The sequence below is a fragment of the Perna viridis genome, chromosome 2 (genome assembly GCF_037379345.1).
Source record: "Perna viridis isolate PV_CMFRI_1.1 ecotype Kerala chromosome 2, ASM3737934v1, whole genome shotgun sequence".
Lineage (NCBI taxonomy): Eukaryota > Metazoa > Mollusca > Bivalvia > Mytilida > Mytilidae > Perna > Perna viridis.
Window position 1 is genome coordinate 61,656,605 of NC_142446.1, and position 19,591 is coordinate 61,676,195.

General features: G+C 31.1%; 1 protein-coding gene across 5 annotated transcripts; it reads right to left on the minus strand.

Moving 5' to 3' along the window:
- Positions 1–112: 112 nt before the first annotated feature.
- LOC148626357 (uncharacterized) lies at positions 113–19,081 on the minus strand. Of its 5 annotated transcripts, none has more exons than XM_088570274.1 (4): positions 19,015–19,081; positions 9,712–9,935; positions 8,394–8,566; positions 113–4,952 (listed from the first exon to the last, which is right to left on the minus strand). In XM_088570274.1, exons 2-4 carry the CDS (start codon positions 9,921–9,923, stop codon positions 4,813–4,815), a joined length of 525 nt encoding a protein of 174 aa, XP_088426400.1. In that variant the 5' UTR covers positions 9,924–9,935; positions 19,015–19,081; the 3' UTR covers positions 113–4,812. The 5 variants fall into 5 exon arrangements, with proteins under 5 accessions (XP_088426400.1, XP_088426396.1, XP_088426397.1 ...); XM_088570270.1 differs by lacking the exon at positions 113–4,952 and adding an exon at positions 6,273–6,582; XM_088570271.1 differs by lacking the exon at positions 113–4,952 and adding an exon at positions 6,273–6,582 and having other exon boundaries at positions 18,973–19,062.
- Positions 19,082–19,591: the final 510 nt, after the last annotated feature.

The window sequence follows — 19,591 nt, forward strand, 5'->3', positions numbered from 1 at the left end:
GCACTTATACTCAAGTAATTGCCTGGACAGAAAAGTATTGTAATGTAAGAGATACTTGCTAAAATCAAATATGATTTACATACAAAGGGAGACAAATCAATAACAAACTAAATCAAGCTAGGCCAAAGTTTAATATCTCTATACAATAACAATCAATATGGAAAAGAAAATTTAAATATAGTAAGACAGAAAACCACATATGTAACAAAAATACATTAAACAAAACATAAACTGTTTCTATGGAACAAGTCAAAATATCATTTTAAAAGTTTCACAGGTGTTAACAGTCAATATATATCCTGTAAAAGCATATTTGAATAAACTGAAGACAGGTTCCATTGTACAAAAAGTGGAGACAAGAGTTTTAAATATTTCAATAAATTAAAAATATATCGTTGTGGAGATTTTTTATGTATCACAAAACATCACAAAAATTATATGATGTTATACCTGTTAAAAAGGAGATGTCTATGTTGAAAATCCCTGTGGGTAGGCTTCACTGGAGTAGAAGTGAAGAGGAGAAAAAAAAATTAAATATATACCCTAGAGCAGGTAATTTAGTGGGGTGCTAATTCTGCTGTTTTTTTTTAGCCGTCTGTCTAATACTGCCAAAATTAATTCTACAAGATATTTTCTCTGGGCTTAAGCATTAAGTGCACCTCTTATCTGCCAAAATTAAAAATGCACAAATTTTTCAAATACCGTTTTGCTTCAAAATTGCAAAATTTTACACTCGCCAAAATAACCTGTCATATGGTATGTCACATAGAGAATTTTTTGTATCACAAAATGTCATGAAATTTATATGAATTAAATCCTTATAAACACGAAAATTGTGTAAAATTTAAAGCACTACAAATCTACTTTAGAAACAAATCCTTACAGAAAAGGACTTATGTTTCTTTAGTATCAGAAAAGCCTCAAAATAATACACAACATATATAAATATATGTAATGTCATGGCACAAGATTGTATAAAAAAATCATATTTATTTGAAATCAGGACACCAACAACAACCATTGATATATAAGGTACCGCCCTTTCAACAAAATTTGATAAAAAAAACCTACAGAACTGATATCAATTGAATTTATCAAAAAAACATGAGAAATCAATGTTGAATTGAACCATTTTTTCTTGACTGAAAACAGAGAAGATATGTCAATAAAGAAAAATAAACTTTTTGAATCAAAACTGTATGAGCATACTATAAATAGTTCTGATAAAATAACATTATAGGAAAAAGTTTTGAAGATCTATCACTGTGGAGAAAAATTTTTCAGTAAGGAAGAAGGGATTAAATAAGAGCTTTTTAAAAAAGAAGTTATCTAAGGACCATTTAAAGAAGTTGATGATGGACCATTGCATAGAAGTTGACAATGGACCATTGCATAGAAGTTGACAATGGACCATTTAAAGAAGTTGAAAAAGGACAATTTAAAGAAGTTGATGATGGACCATTGCATAGAAGTTGACAATGGACCATTTAAAGAAGTTGAAAAAGGACAATTTAAAGAAGTTGATGATGGACCATTGCATAGAAGTTGACAATGGACCTTTTAAAGAAGTTGACAAAGGACAATTTAAAGAAGATGACTATGGACCATTAAAAGAAGTTGATAGACCATTTGAGTCGAATATTTCATGCAGGTTTGATTAATTAGAATTGCTAAAAAAACAAGGAATCTCAGAAAAATATCAGGGTTATCTCCCTTCCAGCTAAATGACATTGTCTTTGTAAACAGATGTTTGCAGACACTTCTTAAGGATTTTTAAAATGTCATATACTAAATATCCATTATGGGTAGTATATATATATGGTACAAAAAACTGTGCCTGTGTTCTGTATAGATTTTCCTGTTCACAAAGCTACAAGGCAAATGTGTATGATATAAATTACCATGAGCACCTAATAATAAATTCAGGTGAATCTTAGTGGCCTAAAATTGTCAATGGTAAATATAGACAAGTTATAAAAGGTATCACTTCTGGTGGAATACAAGTTACTTTTATTGTCAATGATGGAAAAGTTGTAAAAGGCCTCCATGTTATCAGTAAACATGTTCAACATTTCATGCTGTTTTAATAGTTATACCAAAAAGAATGACCAATATTCACAAGATCCATGCTTTTGTGAAATTTAAAATCAAAAACAAACTCAAAAACACATAAGCCTTGTGTGTAATGCATAAATTTACTCAGTTAAAATATTTTCAAGCACATTTATATCCCTAATATCAATATAATAACTGTACCTAATATTTTTCAACAATGAAATATAAAAAAAAAAATCTCTCATATAAATTTAAAAGAACTTGTTCAAAATAAATAACAAAAACAAAAACAAAATGATATAATATTCCATAAAGTTTGTGACAGATCAATTATCTACAGATATAACATTAAAAAATAACATTTCACATTTACATAGGTGTTGCAAAGTATTTGTTTCAATGAGACACATTTATATACAATTGAATTTCATTAATACAATTCAGAATTTGACATATTGTAATTGCAATTATTTTGAAAAGAGAAAGCTTGCATAACAATTCACTTATTACCAATTCAACATTTTTTTGTGATTTTGATACTTATTTAAAAAGTCTGAGTGATGACTATTCATGTTTACAAATAGACATTTTTCATATTCCTGACTTTGACTTTTTTTTTAAAATTAAAAGCAAATGGAAGTAGCCCTCCAACCCAACAGACTGCTATATTGTCCATTTGGAGCAGAAGACTTCAAATTCCAATATTTGATTTATTGGAGATATGGAAGTGAAAATATCTAAAATATCAAAGAAAAATGTTCAGATCTTCCGTTCCCCAAGGTGACAGCCAACCAGGTTATTGTGTGTTGGTGGGTTATGTCCCTTTTAAAAATTTGTCGAAATGGCTTGCATTTATAAATGAAAAAGAACTATTTCACAGAGATAGATTGTGCTTACTTTATTTTACATGAAACTAGCCATAGCAATTCCAAAATTTTTTACTTACTTTACTGTTTAACACAAGACCATATTTTATTTTACCATTTTGATAATATACTGGAAGACAAAAATTATTTCACACATCCTTGATTGAAAGCAAACAAGGCATGAGGGTTAACCTCACTTTCAATATTTCTTTAAAAACAATATTGCAAAAACTAGATGTAAAGTGTCTCCTAAGAAAATATCCCCCACTCCCATCTTTTTCAAGGAACAGGATGATGATGTGGCAAAGAAGAAAGTTGCACATACAGCTGAAGCTGTTTATCAAATCATTCAAATAAAATTTTCCAAGTTTTAGCCCATAAAAACTTATGGGACAGACAATTAAACCCCTAATAAGTAAAACTTATATTTCTAACACTTTGCATTCAAATATAAAATCTCTTCAACAGCATTTTTTTCTTATGTCACGTGTATAATAATTATTTATATTGAAAGACATAAGTAAAATAAGGAAAAAGAGTGGAGTTATAATAAGGCCATCATAAAAAATTCTAAATTCTCATCCAACATTTTTCAAAATTAGGGGCAGGCTGGCAAATCATATTGTTTATTCTTTATCAATTTAAGTGAAAAATGCTGTTAAATTGAAAGAAATTGACCTAAATTGGGGAAAAATCAAAATAAATTTTTTCAGGGAGGGTGAAAAAATTGGGTCAGGAGAGAATGAGAATCTAGAATATTTTTTATTTTGACCTAAGAACAATGTACTAGTATAGAAACCCAGCTTCTTCATTTCTAATGTACATTACCAATAAAGAATTATGCAAATAATTAGAGCACCAAATAAATATCTTCATTCAGTTACTGAATCTATTTTCAGAAACAAGTACTTTACACATTTAAATATATAAAATATCTTTGTAGAAAATGACAGAAAACAACAGTATGAAAATGGTCAATCAAAGATCATTTCTTGTTCTAATGGTTTTCTTCAGTAAAATATTCAAAAATATGATCTACCAATTTCTTAAGTTTTATTTCTTTTACCTAAATAATCAAGACCTGATGACACTAAAACATGCTGCAATAATGGTGGCAATTTCTTTATCATTTTCATCAATTAAAAAAAAAAATCAGCACCTTAAAAAAATGTTAGTACTCAATCAATGCGAAAAAAAATAAGGTACTATAATATATGGTATTTTTTTTCTTTGTTGTGATATTAATTTCATTCAATATATCTACTAATGATAGACATTGAGAATGAAAATAAAAGCATGTGAATTTTCCTACCAAACTTCAAAGTTATTCCTTCTTATGTGTATATTTGGTAGATTACAGGACCACTAAATTTACATTACATGAAATTAAATTCATGCAGTTTTACTACCAAATGTGTCATTTTTTAACCAGAAAAAAACTTATACTGTAATTAAAAATTAACAACAACAAAAAAGTTATGTGATCTTGGAAACATACTATTTGTTTCAACTTTCCCTTAGAAAATTTAATAGGTTATATGGGAGTAATGGAAATTACAAGAAAATATCTCATATCCCATCACTTTCCATAAGTCCTCTTGAATATCTATAATAAACTTTGTCCTATTTGAGGATTTCTTTACATTCATTGTAGTTGAAGAAATATTAGTCCCTATATGTACATAAAGTGGTGTAAAATTGTATAAATTGAAATATCAATGTGATTAATATATGAAACGCATGTACTGAGACAATTCTATGGCAAACTTTTGTATCATTCAACAGCAGATAATCACTTAAAAAACTATACTTATAACTCCCAGGCACCATAAGAGACTGCCATGTATACTACTGCCATTTAGTTTGTGTAAGGCTATAAAGATCTATCGTGTCAGACTGTTGTGTGTTTCTTAAAGCACATTGAGGCAGAGTTGACACAATATCTGACTTTATTAGGCTTCGGACCATCGTCAAACACATGTCCTAGATGAGCACCACAATCTACACACTTCGCTTCTAACCGCTGCATTCCTTAAAAAAAGAAATATGGTTGCCATATAGTATTTTTTCTCCTTTGATCACAAATTAAATACTTGGCAATTTTTCTTTTATAAATTCTGAACTTCACCTTAAACTCATTTTAATATTACTTTGATTCCCCAAGTTTTGATGTAATAGTTTGAAGACTGTAATTCCTTCAGACTTTAGTTTTTTTTCCCTTAAATTCATTATAACTACAGTTCAAATCATAACTGATGCATTATTTATATCATTTTTTACTAGGAATATAACTAAGCAGCTACTTTGTTGAACACAAATAGAAGTAAATATGTGATTTCCTTCCCTATTATACTTCTCAAATTTTTTTTTCTGTCAGTGGCTCCTTTCCATCAGTGTCTTTTTAATCCTTCAGAACTTTCTGACATGACTTTATAACATTGGCTATGATTTCCTTAAAATGCCTTGCGACCATACTAGAATCAGCTGAATTGTATGTTTTAACCTTTTAGAACAACTGAAGCTAAGTCTTATTTTTTGAGAGACTCTAAAATTCTGTTCACACAACCTGTTTCATTTAACTGAAAAAGAACTGGCTCCAAAGATTACCTCATAATGTGTTTTTCTTTCTTTCCCTCGTTTTGCATAGTAACATTAAAATATAATACCCAACTAATTATCTATAAGTAGCAGTCTTAGAAAAGCACTTATTATAAGAAACTGGAGAAAATTTAAAGATATTTCAAAGAAATATTATAATTTAACCTTAGTGCCAGACAAACATGAGTATTGTAGTTGTTCAAAGACCAATATAAAAGCTGTGTGTGTGTCAGACCAAAACCAAATGATATTTGTTGAAGTTTGTTTTTTAATAACCTGTGGTTTGCAATATTTGGCAATTCTAGGTTTTTAATAAAATGTAGGAAGCAATTCTTTTTCTTATATTTTATTCCATTTTCAGCCTGTAGATAACTGCCCAAACTAGTTCAATTGTAGAATGTTCATTCCAACTTTTTAAACAGTAATTTTTTAATGTATTGTTAGAGCAAGATAAATAGTCAACTTCACGAGTCAGAGTTCATCTACTCTGAATAGCACAACCATTCCCTGACAGAATGTTTTAGATAGTTAACTGAACAGTTGAGATTTCAATTTTTTATCAGACACAGCTTCAAATACATATATATGTTTAAATCTCTTTGTCAATTGTTCAGACAATTTCATCAGATAATGATCATTCAATTCAGAGAAGATCAACTCTATCTCTAAGAGTTCACTATTCCACTCGCTGTAATTGATATTTCCATCAGATACTACAAGTGGTTCTTCTCTATGAAGCCTTCATAAAATCAATTCCAGTAAGGATATTTTATTGAACAAATCAGAGTAATATTATAAATGTACTAATTATAATTAACAACACAGTTAATATAGCAATTAAAGACCAACAAAATTAAGATTTTTTCACAGATTAATCAGTTCAAAGTTTAGAGTTCAGATTTTAACTGAACTTTATCTCCATACACAGTTTCATCCTTGTCCATGAAATCTAGGGAGGCTGAATTCATACAGTATCTAAGACCAGTAGGTTCTGGACCATCCTCGAACACATGACCAAGATGTGCACCACACCTAGCACATGTTACCTCCACCCTGGACATACCTGTAAACACATTACACATGTTTACACACAGACCAGCAGCAAAGGATTATGGGAAGGGTGGTGCAACATGCTTAATTTGTATTGTATTGTAAAGATGTGTGTCATCAGCATGCTTTGTTGTATGTATTTGTAGGATACAGCATGCTTTATACCTTTTCTCATGCAAGTAGTGTTTATAGCAAAATTTGATGAAAAGGTTGTACTAGCATAGTATCAAATAATAATTTTGAGAAGTAAATGTATTTAAAAATGATATAATAAATAGTGAAAGAATTGATCTGGAAATCACAGATGTGAACCTCCCTTTTCTAAGTGAGAAAGGAGAATACCAGTAACTTCAAAATGCTATTAACACATTAATTCAACTTATATTTAAAAATTAAGTTCTTTTTGAACAGTGGTTGGTCCAGGTGAGGATTCAAGGGGTCGGACCCCCTTCTTTGTTGAAAAATTTTGTGAATTTTGTGCAAAATTTAAGATAAAAGACAAATTACAGCTTTGAGCCTCCTCCCTCTTTTATAACTTTCTGGATTGGAAGGCACAACTGGATATAAAGTTTTGGATCTGTCCCTGTTTAAGTATCACCAGGAAATCAAAAATGTGGAAAACAAAAGTATGAATAAACATAAGTATCCTATAAAGATTACCACTTAAAACAATGTTTTTGTACATTGACAGAATATTCCTTCATGGGAAATTACATAATTATCGCTGGTTGAATTAAGTTGACTGAATAATTAATATAACTCAAGAGGCCACTGAAGCAGTATAAAGAAAACTAGACATTGCTCGAACAGGACTAATACCCCCGCTGTCTGTTAAACCCTGTTTATTTGGGGACCAATTTGGACATATGATTCATATTGGATACAATTTTTATGATGGATAGACTACACACTTTTTAATATGCAATTTACTGCCATTCCTAAAACAGCCAACTCCAAATAACAATCAGTACTATTTTTGTTGACAACACAAAAAAAAAATTCAACTAATTCCTGACAATATGCATATCTTCATATGGTAATGATTCTAATCTATCACAACATTGAGATTCATAAAAATCCTGTGTGGACAACACATCAGACCAAGTTTTGCTAAAAAATGTGTGAGTTCAAATGGTCATCTCATCTACAATTTTTGTTCAAACATAAATTACAGACAATATGCAAATCCTAATATGGTAATCTAACACCCCAATAAGTTTCATAACAATCCTGCAAGTTGTTGGGGAGGAGTTGTGGACAATGCATCATACTAAGTTTTGCTGAAAAACACTTCAGTCAAACAGCTGTCATTTTTACAACTTTTGCCCTAACACAATTCCCTGACAATATGTATATACCCATATGGTAATTTGATATCCCATTAAGTCTCATAACAATCCTGCAAGTTGATGAGGAAGAGTTGCAGACAAAGCATGAGACCATGTTTTGCTGCAAAATGCCTAAGTTTAACTACCATCATTTCTACAATTTTTGTCCAAACATAAATTCCTAACAGTATACACATATCCATGTGGTTATATTACATCACACAAAGTGTCATAACAATGTTCCAAGCTGCTTAGAAAAAAAGCTCAGACAGACGGACAGACAGACAGGATGAAACCTACATGTATATTGTATATACCCCCTAACTTCTAATGATCATATTACATTGCAGTTTGAATACCATGGATTTATTCTCAGACTTCAGTGTTATTGTCCATAACCTGCAAGTATCAGCAAGTTACTCAAGAAATAACCAATGAGAATAAATACAATTTCCCTACTCTTTCATTTTGCTATGATTGTGTATATTATACCTACCATGAGATGTGTCTTTGACAAGTTTGATCCTGTCTTTATCTATGGCATCATAGAAAGAAGGCCACCCAGAACCAGAATCAAACTTTGTTTCCGATGAAAATAGCTGGTTCCCACAAACCACACAGGTGTACAATCCCTCAGCCTTGTGACGTACATACTGTCCAGAATATTTCCTACAAATATAACTATATTTCAGTGGGCCACTTTTCTATTTTTCACAATAAATGCATATTGATTTAATCAATTCATAATGATCCTTGTTAAAGCAAGTGGATATCAAGCTATTTTCTAGGTGAAATTGTTTTTGAAAGAGTAAAATAAATAATAATTAAACTTAACTCATGGAAAATGAAGATATTAGTGTGTGTTGTTGTGTGGATTGTACTCTAACAGGTATGGTTTCTCTGCTGTTACTTTGTTTTTATCTAAGAGTTACTGATCCTTACATCAGACTAATGAGTGTCTTCAACATAGAACATGTTTTTATACATTCACAAGAGAATAATGAAATATTTCATTTGCAACATGAAATTGCATGCAATGTGATGCTAGGCATGCCCCACACTTGTACAGGAAGCTGATATTGGTGAGTAACTAAAATCACTGACAAAATATGTCTATTCTATTTGAAGCCACACACCAAATTTGAAACTAATCTAATAATTGGGAGCCAAGATTTTTGTGACTAAATTTTTCTCTACCATTCCATATAGTGAAAAATGGCAAAGTATCATCAAAAACAAGAAGTTGATACAGAACAGCACCCAAAACTGCTTACAACGGATATCCTATCTATATGAATCTACATACCAAATTTAAAATCATTACGTTCAAACTGGAGATAATTGTAACACAATTCAGACGGACAAACCGAATGACTGATGGACAAGGTGATTCAAATACACCCTCCATTGGTTGAGTGGGGTATAGTAAGTGATGAAAGTGGGATTAGAAACTTCACTATGGTTATCAATAGAGAGAAAAGGTGTTGAAAGCTACTATACATCAGTCCTTTCCTTAAAATTTCTCAATTACTAGCCTGAACATTAAAGGACTGTGCAGGATTTAACTAGCCCAAAACCAGAAAAGTACACATTTCACTAGCCCAAATAAATTTTAACTAGCCCAAGGTTTTAGGCTAGTGGCTAAAGGCTAGCACTGATACATGAAGGTCAAAGCAAACCTAGCCTAAACACAGAATGTTGACACATCTTGTGGTTAAAAGTCTAGTGATCTACGGTAATAACATGACCTCAGCACCCCCTTATTTACTTGTATTTGGAGTTAATGTCAGTAAAATGTATTACTGTAGCCATACCCTTCAGTGCCTTTCTCCTGGGTCACATGATACTGCAAGGGAGTTAACCTATCTTTGAGCTCCTCCTTTGGGAAGGAGACAGCACAAGTCCCTGAGGTTTTACATGACTCCTGCAGCTTCTGTAAAACAGGGGAGGGCTCTTGTTTGGCAGCTGTGATCAGGTGCAAGATGTTCATCCAGAGAAGTGGAATGGAACAGATCTTCAACCTCATAGACTAGTCAACCTGAAAAGATCAGAACTAATCTCAGACTTTTATAACACTTGATTCACTCGGAAGATAATTGAAGCTATTTCAATTGACTCATAAGAGTATTCAAGACCATCAAAAACCCAAAGTGTCAGTTTATTTGGAAAAAAAATGCATTTTTCATATGAAAGCCTTAATTATCTTTTAGCTACTAGCATCTTTATATATGGTGGAATAATATAGATATATACACATGCTATCTGTAAAGCCATGAACAGTCCAAACCAAACCCTGAATTACAAGAAAAATTGTTTAAATAAAAAAAAATCTGTAGTCCCTAAAAATCAGTTCAGTCAGTTAAGATGGGCTTCACTGTATTGCAAACATAAGCTGGTACAGTGAAACTTGTCTTAACCAAACCCTGAATAAACTGGAAACCTGTGCAAACCTAGCAGCTTATAAAGTTCATATCAGTTTCAACATGTTTGATACTATGTAAAGTGAACAAAAGTGGTTCAGTAACGATAGTGAAGGTTTCACTGTATATGTATTTATATATATTTAACTTTACACATTAACTATCAATCTGTAGTACTATATTTAGATTATAATTTTTTTACATTTTGTAGCAAGTCTATTATACACACTGTAAGAACAGTATTTATTTTCTGCAGCTAAATGGAGAGAAACATGAAAAATAAAAATGTCAAATTTACAAACATTTCATGGGACTAGACATAGAAGATACAAATGAATTTTTCATGTCCTACCTAAGCTACATGAACATCCCTACTTGCATAAAATTAGGGATCTATCTGTTACCAATCCCAAAATTTACATATAAATCAAGACACATTCAAAAGCATTAAAATGTGTCCACCTTCCTGCTAATCAATAACCTCTGTTAACAAATACCAGATTAGAACAAGGTGTTCAATATACTGCAAGAGAGCATTTATAATTAGCATATCAACATGTTTAGTTTCAATTAATATATAATTGCTTGCATTGATCATTTTATCAGCTGCACCTGTTTGGCTCAGTTAAACCATAATAACTAATATTATACCATTATATAATTGCTAAATTTATAAGTAAAATAATTTTCCAGTCACAACAAATGATAAATTTCATTATTACATAATTTACATGAAGAGTTCAATGGTAGTTCCATGGCTTTTTAACATTTTTTTAAGGGTTGACGCATATATTATGTAATAAACTTTAAAATATTTGTATATGCTAAGGCTTTACAATGTTGACTTCAATGAATTTGCCCATTCTTTAAAAACCCTTCCTAGTAATTGTTTTGATTTGGTAATAAAACTGTGAAAATTCATTTCAAGGGCAATAGCTCTTACAAGTAGTCACCTGACAACTTTGATCCCTGAAGACTTTTGAAAGTCATTTCAGCTATAGAAATAATTTTGCTAAACCTAACAGTTTTGGAGATATATGTGAAAAACTACTGTCTGACCCCTTTGTTCTATTTTTAGTAACAGCAGCCATGTTTTTTTTGACGGATCAAAAATCCCCACATCAGTTCTATGCATGATACCCCAAGGAACATTCATACCAAGTTTGGTTCAAATTAGTCAAGTAGTGTCAGAGGAGAAGAGTTTTGAAAAATTGTTACCGACAAAGGACGACGACGGATGCAAAGTGATGGCAATAGCTCACATGGCCTTTGGCCAGGTGAGCTAAAAAGGAATAGTTGTTCATAACTTTATTAAATCAGTTTTCAAAATGAATATCTTGAACTCCAATAATCTTTATAGTAACATTTTTTAACAAATAATTTCAAAGCATTTTGAATCAGAAAATCTGCACCAATAGTGTTACACACATTTTTATTAAATAGTAAAAACCATTGTTCTAGGAAATAATGAAGTGGCAGATAACAGGATGGCACGCTGCTGACAAAAGATGAGGTCCATTTCTTTCAATTCAACCAATATTTTTCAAAAAAATTGGAGGATGCACACCTGGCCTGGATCTGTCTTTGAGAGGGACATTTTGACAAGAGACAAATCCTAAATTTATAACTATTATCTAAATGAATCTAAACGATCAAAATGAATTCAGGGGCATCTTAAATTCCAAAATTATTAACTTTAGCTGCCTATACATGTATAAGAAAGTGCATTCAGAAGAAACCCCAAGTAAAACAATTTTTTTCATTGTTGACAGATCTTTTAAGAAATCTATTAAAAATTCAAAAAAAATATACATTTAAATATAACAGAAAGAAAAGTAAAACTTATCAAAAACTTGACACCGACAGCAACTACTAAGTGATTAACCAGGTGCACTGATAGGGCAAGTAGTCCCTGTCTTTTTTCTAGAAACACCCGAGTGCCATTTATGATACACCATACAACATGTGAATGTCGAGAACTGAAAAGAAAGTTGTACAAAACTTCACAAATCAAAATCTATGTTGATAGCAAATAAAAAAACAGCTTTGACTATTGTTTGAATTAAAAGCAAAGTAGAAATTGTAAACTGTTTCCTACCTGCAGAGTATAAACCTATCCTAGCTGTGTTTGTTTGTTGCAAAATTGAAATGGGGTTACAAATGTAATGTACATCCAGGTATATATGTTACAACACCTGACAAGGTTATCAGATTAAATGCCAAATTGTGTATTGCAACCTGTCTATAATGAAACAGACATAACCCACTCCACTAAAAATTACTTCACAATCAACTGACAATTACCTTTACAGTGCCTCTAATCAATGTATCTTTCCCCATCTTCTTTAAAGGGGTACCATTTGGGGTTTTTATTGTCTAATGATGGGTGTAGTTTAGTTACATAGGAAATAAATTGTTAAAATTAAATCTCTTTATGGCAAACAACATTGTTTGATGGTTAAATAAATCCCACATATGACCTTTTGAAGTATCACTTGTTAGTCTTTATGTATACGTTTACTTGAGATTTAATTAATATTGTTTGCAATGAAATTGTAGTTTGTTTTTAAGCATAACTTTACTTTCACAATGAGTAAACAATAATCTAAAAATAAAGCACAGTAAATATATTTGATTTTTCTCATTATCATTATAAACCTAGTGACATGCTAAACTTTTGTTTATAAAATAAACACTTTTAGATTTTACTGTATTAAGGACTAGGTTCAAAATCCCTATTTTTGGCCAACTCATAAAATCTTAAACCAGGATTTGAAAGTTAATTTTGATCATCTCACTTTTGGTGCAATTTCCAAGTACATCTGTACCAACTGGCTTTCCGTCAATAAAATAAGAAAGTTTCAGCAAATTCTTTAAAGTGCAGACAGTGTAGATCAATAAACAATCAAAATTACCTTTTTCAAAATTAAGAGGTTGCTGAGAATTCCATCAATTACAAAAAAGATCCTTAAAACTACAACTAAAACATATAATGTTCATTTATCAATTATTTGTTTTCGATGCAATCAGTTATAGCTGATCCAGTAATGGTATTTTCTGAAGTGGTGCCAGTGGTGAATCCAGAAACTTTTAAAGGGGAAATTTGCTCAGTTTACACTTATTTACAACATTTTTCCAAAAAGAGGGGGGTGTTTCCATCCCCCAAGAATCCTCTCCCTGGATCCACCATGGTGTAATGCCCTAATACTGAAGCATAGGGGAACAAAATCCCAACCATTTCTTGAATCAGTAGGATTGCAGGTGTCAGTCAGCAAAAATTTTGCTCTGAAATGGGAGCACCAGTATAAAAGAGAAATTTGCTGTCAACTTGTCAGCAAACCAGATTTTCCTTGGTTAGAAATTAGAACTGTGAATGAAGTTTAATTGGGTGTTCTTACATTCCAAAATACATAGAAAAGAAGTCTTAAGTCAAACAAAAGAAGAATGTTTTGTCATCAATGCTGGTGCACTGTCACATCTAATTCCCAATTCCCCCCCCTTTTTTTTATATAAGTAATGGATTTAAAATAAATCTTAAAAACATACTTAAAAATATATTTTTCAAGTTATTGCACTGATGAGAGTCTTAGTCCCCATTTCGCAACTAAAATGGCTGCAACTGGAAACATCTAAAGGCGTATTTGTCAAAATTGATCATGACCCTCATTTTGTTACATGAAATAACATATCCAAATTTGAAAATAATTTACCAAATACTTTTCATGTCTTGCACAGACAATATCTGCTACCTGCTCATCCGCAGCAGTAACATCCACAAACTAATCAATCATTTTATCCTTTGAAAATCTGGTCATTATCTTTTAAGCAAATAACAAAAATACAAATAGGACATTAATGGAACGTTAAGTGATACCCCGCCACATAATGGTGAAGAAGTACTATCTTTAAAAAAAAGATAGTCGTCGCAGTTAAATTTTTTTCATTTTACTTCTAAGTTCCTACATTTCTTTAAAGAAAATAACACGACAAGTAATTTGAATTTTCTATACAGTTTTTTCGAATGCCACTAAGTTATCAGTATTTAGCCCATTGAGAAACAGAATTGTGATCAGGTGACTTGCATTTCCATAGAAGAGCATCCTTGCGGTCAAAGGGGTAAAAAGCAAAACTATACTGACTGTGTCGTAAAAAAGGTGGATGGCAAAATGGATAACTACATTTTGGATTTTGCTGAAATTTGAACTTCACCTGTATTTTATGGTTCTAACATTTGTGCAAGTTACAAAATAAATTCATTGATCTGTTCTCAAGTTATTATCTAGAAACTGTTAAGGGACAGCTTGGAAGAAGGAATATGTAACTTGTAAGAGGTTATCGCAAAATACATCATCACTTACTGTTGCAGGGTATAAAAAGCAAAGATGGATTAAAGAAAAATGAAAAACTAGCCAGTTATGTACATCAATTGATCAATGCCATTTTTCAAGCCAAAAAAAAGTCTTGTTTCTTGCTACCAGCAAGAGAAAAATAGGGTAACTAGGTAGGGAAATTATTTTATTTTACAAATACATTTTACATCGAGTTTATGTGGAAACAATCTAGACTTTGTATGTCCTTGTACCAAAATGGTCATAAAATGTTTAGGGTAGGCACAAAAATAACTAAGGTAGGTAGAGAAGCAGGAAACCAACATATTTTTGTTTTTTCCTCATCAAATTGGAAACTAAACCTAGAGAAACCAACTGTTACCCCTCATATGACATGCTCCATTACATGTATTAATTAGAAGGTGCTAATATATTACAGCAAATCAATTTATACAATTAATATGATAGATGATTCCACAAGGAGTTCTATCATCAGTATCTGTAACTGATGCTGTGAATTAGTTCAAATATTCTTGTAATTCATGTTCCTTTGATCTTGCTAATGAAGAGAGAACCATTATAATGGTGATCCTGAAAGTGTTCCAAAATATACAATTCCTCACTTAAAATACTTGAAACCTGTCTTGAAGATTTTAAAGCGCACCCTCCTGGTATAACATTTTTAAGCGAGACAATATATGCACATTTTAAGTTCATAAAGCCAGTTACATTGTGTAAAGATATTGTCCCTATTTAGAAAAAGAAAAAAAGATGGGATGATAAGACAGACTTAGATCATTTTCTACACGGCCGCAAGATTCTTGCATTTTCCGATAGGGCTGTCTGCAGCTTCTCGAAATAATTTAGAATTTTAGACCTTGGTTAGAGCTTAGGACAAATATGGCACATTGTATGGTATGTTAAAGTCCAAATAGAAAGATGCGAAGGAACTTGCTGCATGGTTGTCTAGTCCCTCCTTTTTGTTTCTTATATTTCTATAGTTTCAAAGTGACTTGTGTTAGTTGTTTTGGTAAACCTTTTATAGAGGCCAGCTGCTGGATTTTAAAAAAAATATGTATATATTGTATATATTTATATATATTTGTCGGATATTGTCCCCTAAATCTTTGCTTCACTACTTTGAGATGGAAGGGTCAGAAGGGCAAGGGTTTCAAATCAACAAGTATGAAGTTACTGCTGGGAAACAAGTAGACACCAAAACATCAAATTTTCCTGGTACATGTATAAACACGTTTCTTACAAGTACCTACATGTAGATGATTAGATATATATCACTTAATTTTCTCATTACAATGTGTACCATCCAAAGTTAAAAGGAATAACACATTGTACCAGAAATCTTAAAGTATCTATGAATGCACAAAAAAAAAAAAACACTGACAATATTAAAACCTTAATTTCAATAAACCACCAATTTGTGTGTGTTGTGTATTGTGTAAAACCATTGTCTGTGAATTTATTTTTCAAATTGACCTAACTGTCAGTAAGCAAAAGCCAATTTTTTATGTTGGTTTCTATATATATATACTTCACACCTATATGTATACAGTAATCACCATGCAGCCAATGACTAACATATATCATTATACTTGAACATCTGTCAACCTTCTTATTCATGTAAACATCTTTTCTTCAATAATATCACATACCTTTACTAAGAGTCTTTGAAGTACAATGACCTATCACTATAACCCATGTGACAAACAGTTAATGCCAATACACATTTTAGAATATAATAAACATTTCAGATTAATCCCATTTTTCTATTGGATAAGGTCATTCCTGACTACAAAGTTATCAACATAAAGATAAAAAATCTATAGTTTTATAAATAGTATTATCTCCTTATCAATTTTATTTATTTTAATTTAAAATTAACTAAATTTGTTTTAACCTGAAAAATTTCAATTCCAACTATAAACGCTTTCACTCCATGTTACAATCTGGGATTTGACCATGATGACTTTCTGAAGCAATATAAGGTATGATTGTCTTGTACTACAATGCACATGTACATGTATACTGAATCCATAATGTACAACTACAGCCTACACTGCAATGTCAGGGTTTCCTCGTCATTCATTGAAGACCCTTCTGTGTCCTTGAGCCAACATTTTTCATCCCAGTGGGGATGTTGTTGTTGTCTCTTTGACATATTCACCATATCCATCCATTCTTGCTTTACATTATATACTGGATTCACAATGTTCATGTATATTGGATTCATAATGTATGCATGTATAGTGAGTACTCATTGCTTCCTGCCTTTATATACAATGTAAATATGGCAAGGGCATCACAAAACTTGATAAATACTTTCAAGTCTGAGACTATTCTTAACTTCCTTGGTAACAACCAAAGGTCTGGGCTATTATGAGGTCACAGACAGTTAAGAATATTCTCAGTAATATTCCAACTTTAGAGGCAGCTGGGCCTGATAAAATGTTTGCCATACTATATTATTTTAACGATATTTCAATACAAAGAATTATGTTCTATAATTGTTATTCTTTCTGCAGATACTATTTTTGCAGTCAATAGTTTTCAATCATTTGTAGCTAAGTATTAAAAAAAATGATAATATGTTAAAAATACAAATGTACCACATGCCTAATGCTTAATATGTATATACATTCACCAGAGTACATGTAATAATGTTCTCAAACTCATGAAATTTGTGAAAATAAATCACTGCGAAAATAAGTAGAGTTACAGTATATAATCACACCTTTCTTATGAAAAGTTACATATAGAGGGCATTACATGGTACATGTATATCAAGATTGGTATCAATTTAACTGTTTTAATACAATATTACACAAAGAATATGTATAAGGATGGTAAGTTACCAATCTAATTATAATTTAGATCTGTACATGTACCTAAAGTTTAACCACTTGTTCTAAAAAAAATCAATAAACAAAAAAAATTGCAAGTCAGCAATTTTGTTGAAGTCTAATGAAAAGGATATGATCATATAAATAAACAAAAATCAACTATACTCAAATACTTTTATTGCAAGTCAGACAGTACTGGTTATTTATAGAAATATAAATAACTTTACACAACTGTACTAATGTATATATCTGCATAATGTACATCAATGATTGCCAAAAGAAAATATCATGTAGTTCAGTGACCTTCAGAAGAAATAACTCCACAATCAAGGGGAGATAACTCAAAGGAAGATTTACCTTAGTTTTACATAACAAAATTGTATAAATCGCCAATGTGAGGAAATTTCCTAAATACATGTAGATGCATCTACTTATATGTATCTTTGAAAATTATTATGTAACACAAACAGTAAGTTACACACGTATTTACAAATGTGCAAGAATTATTCTTTCAAAACAACACTCTTAAAGTAAAAAGGAGTACATTTCTTAACAGCAATAAATCTAGTGCTGATAACTTCATTTTTCAATTTTTCCTTCTTCTTTCTAAGTATGTCAAAAGTTTGAGGGATGTTTGGTTATTTGCTGGGTATATGTTATCCAAATCTGGGACAGATCCAGGATTTGAGTTGGGGGGGGTGGGGGTTAATTGAATTAAATACCGTGCAAAGCAAGGCAAAAAGTATTATAGTGTGAAAATTGTGGTGAAAATTGTGGTGAAAATTTTTTTCTTACCGATTTGGGGGGGGGGGGGATATGCCCGGTATGCCAGTCCTTGGATCTGCGCCTGAAAATGCTACATGTATAAATATGATGAGAGTGACTATACACCAAACAGACTTGCAAGGTCATCATTCACATACTATATATGAAGATGAGATTTTACATGTATCGTCTTACTATTTCTGATAGGTTTGTAAGTCAACTTTCTAAACACAACAACACTATAAAGTTTTGATTGGGTAAACATTTATCCATGGAAAACATACTGAAAATTTATTACTTCAGAAGCTACATGTATCAGTAGTGTATTGTCCTATATTCTGATATAAGGCTCCTCACTGGAAGATTGAGGCTTATCAGATATACATTACCTTATGAAATAGAGCCATGTAAGAATAAGTTTCTTCAGTAAAAATTGTTTATTTATCTGTCCATATAAGGAAGTAATTCAACTAAAGATCTATGTAGACGTTATTGACTTTGTCACAATTTTACAATAATTTACAAATTTTATCGTTCAACAAAATTTCCGAAAATCATCAATTTAATAATCATTACATATCACATCATTTTAACCATGCCTACGAATTCTATACAAAAACAACGTTTTAAAACAGCACCAAAAAAGTGATAAAGTTTAGGTAGAACTAAATTTCGTTTTCCTGCTAAGCTAAAGAGGTAGCTACCTAACTGTCAGTTTTTGGTAGCTTCATATACCACATATTTACCCGATTTTTCACGCTTCATTCACAAGGCCACCATATTGAATAATTATTAGTTAGGATTACCTCCCTTGATCTTGTAATAGTAAGAGGTTCTTGCAGGTAAAAACATAAATTAATCATTTTACAAACCAAAAAAAAAAAAAAAAAAAAACTACAACAAACAAACAAAACAAACAAACAAACAAACAAACAAAAACAAACAAACAACAACAAAACAAACATAAACAAACAAACAAATAAACCAACAAAAAAAAGAACAACTCAAAACAGTACATATATTATTGAATATATTAAAATAGAAAACTCCGCTTAGAAAGCAAGAGTGCAAACAAAAGATGGATTTGTACACAGGCACAGGTGTGAAATTAATGTGAAATTCATAGAACAAAATCTTATTTCATTTTCAGGGTTTTATGATAGATAATTCAACACATTTTGGAATGGTTGTTTGAAAATGCAGTTAAAGATCTGATATTTAAATGTGGTAGATTATGTCTAAATTTTAATTCATTTAGATTCATGACCAAAAAAAGTTCCATATTCTGTATATACATATAATAACACATTCTAATTTTCAGCT

Bases quoted from the DNA above. Each gene is read 5' to 3' on its own strand.
- LOC148626357 (XM_088570270.1), bottom strand. From the start codon at position 9,923: ATGAGGTTGAAGATCTGTTCCATTCCACTTCTCTGGATGAACATCTTG. The intron at 8,567-9,711 runs GTATGGCTACAG...TTATATTTGTAG, and splicing joins CAGGAGAAAGGCACTGAAGG to GAAATATTCTGGACAGTATG. The intron at 6,583-8,393 runs GTAGGTATAATA...ATGTGTTTACAG, and splicing joins TGTCAAAGACACATCTCATG to GTATGTCCAGGGTGGAGGTA.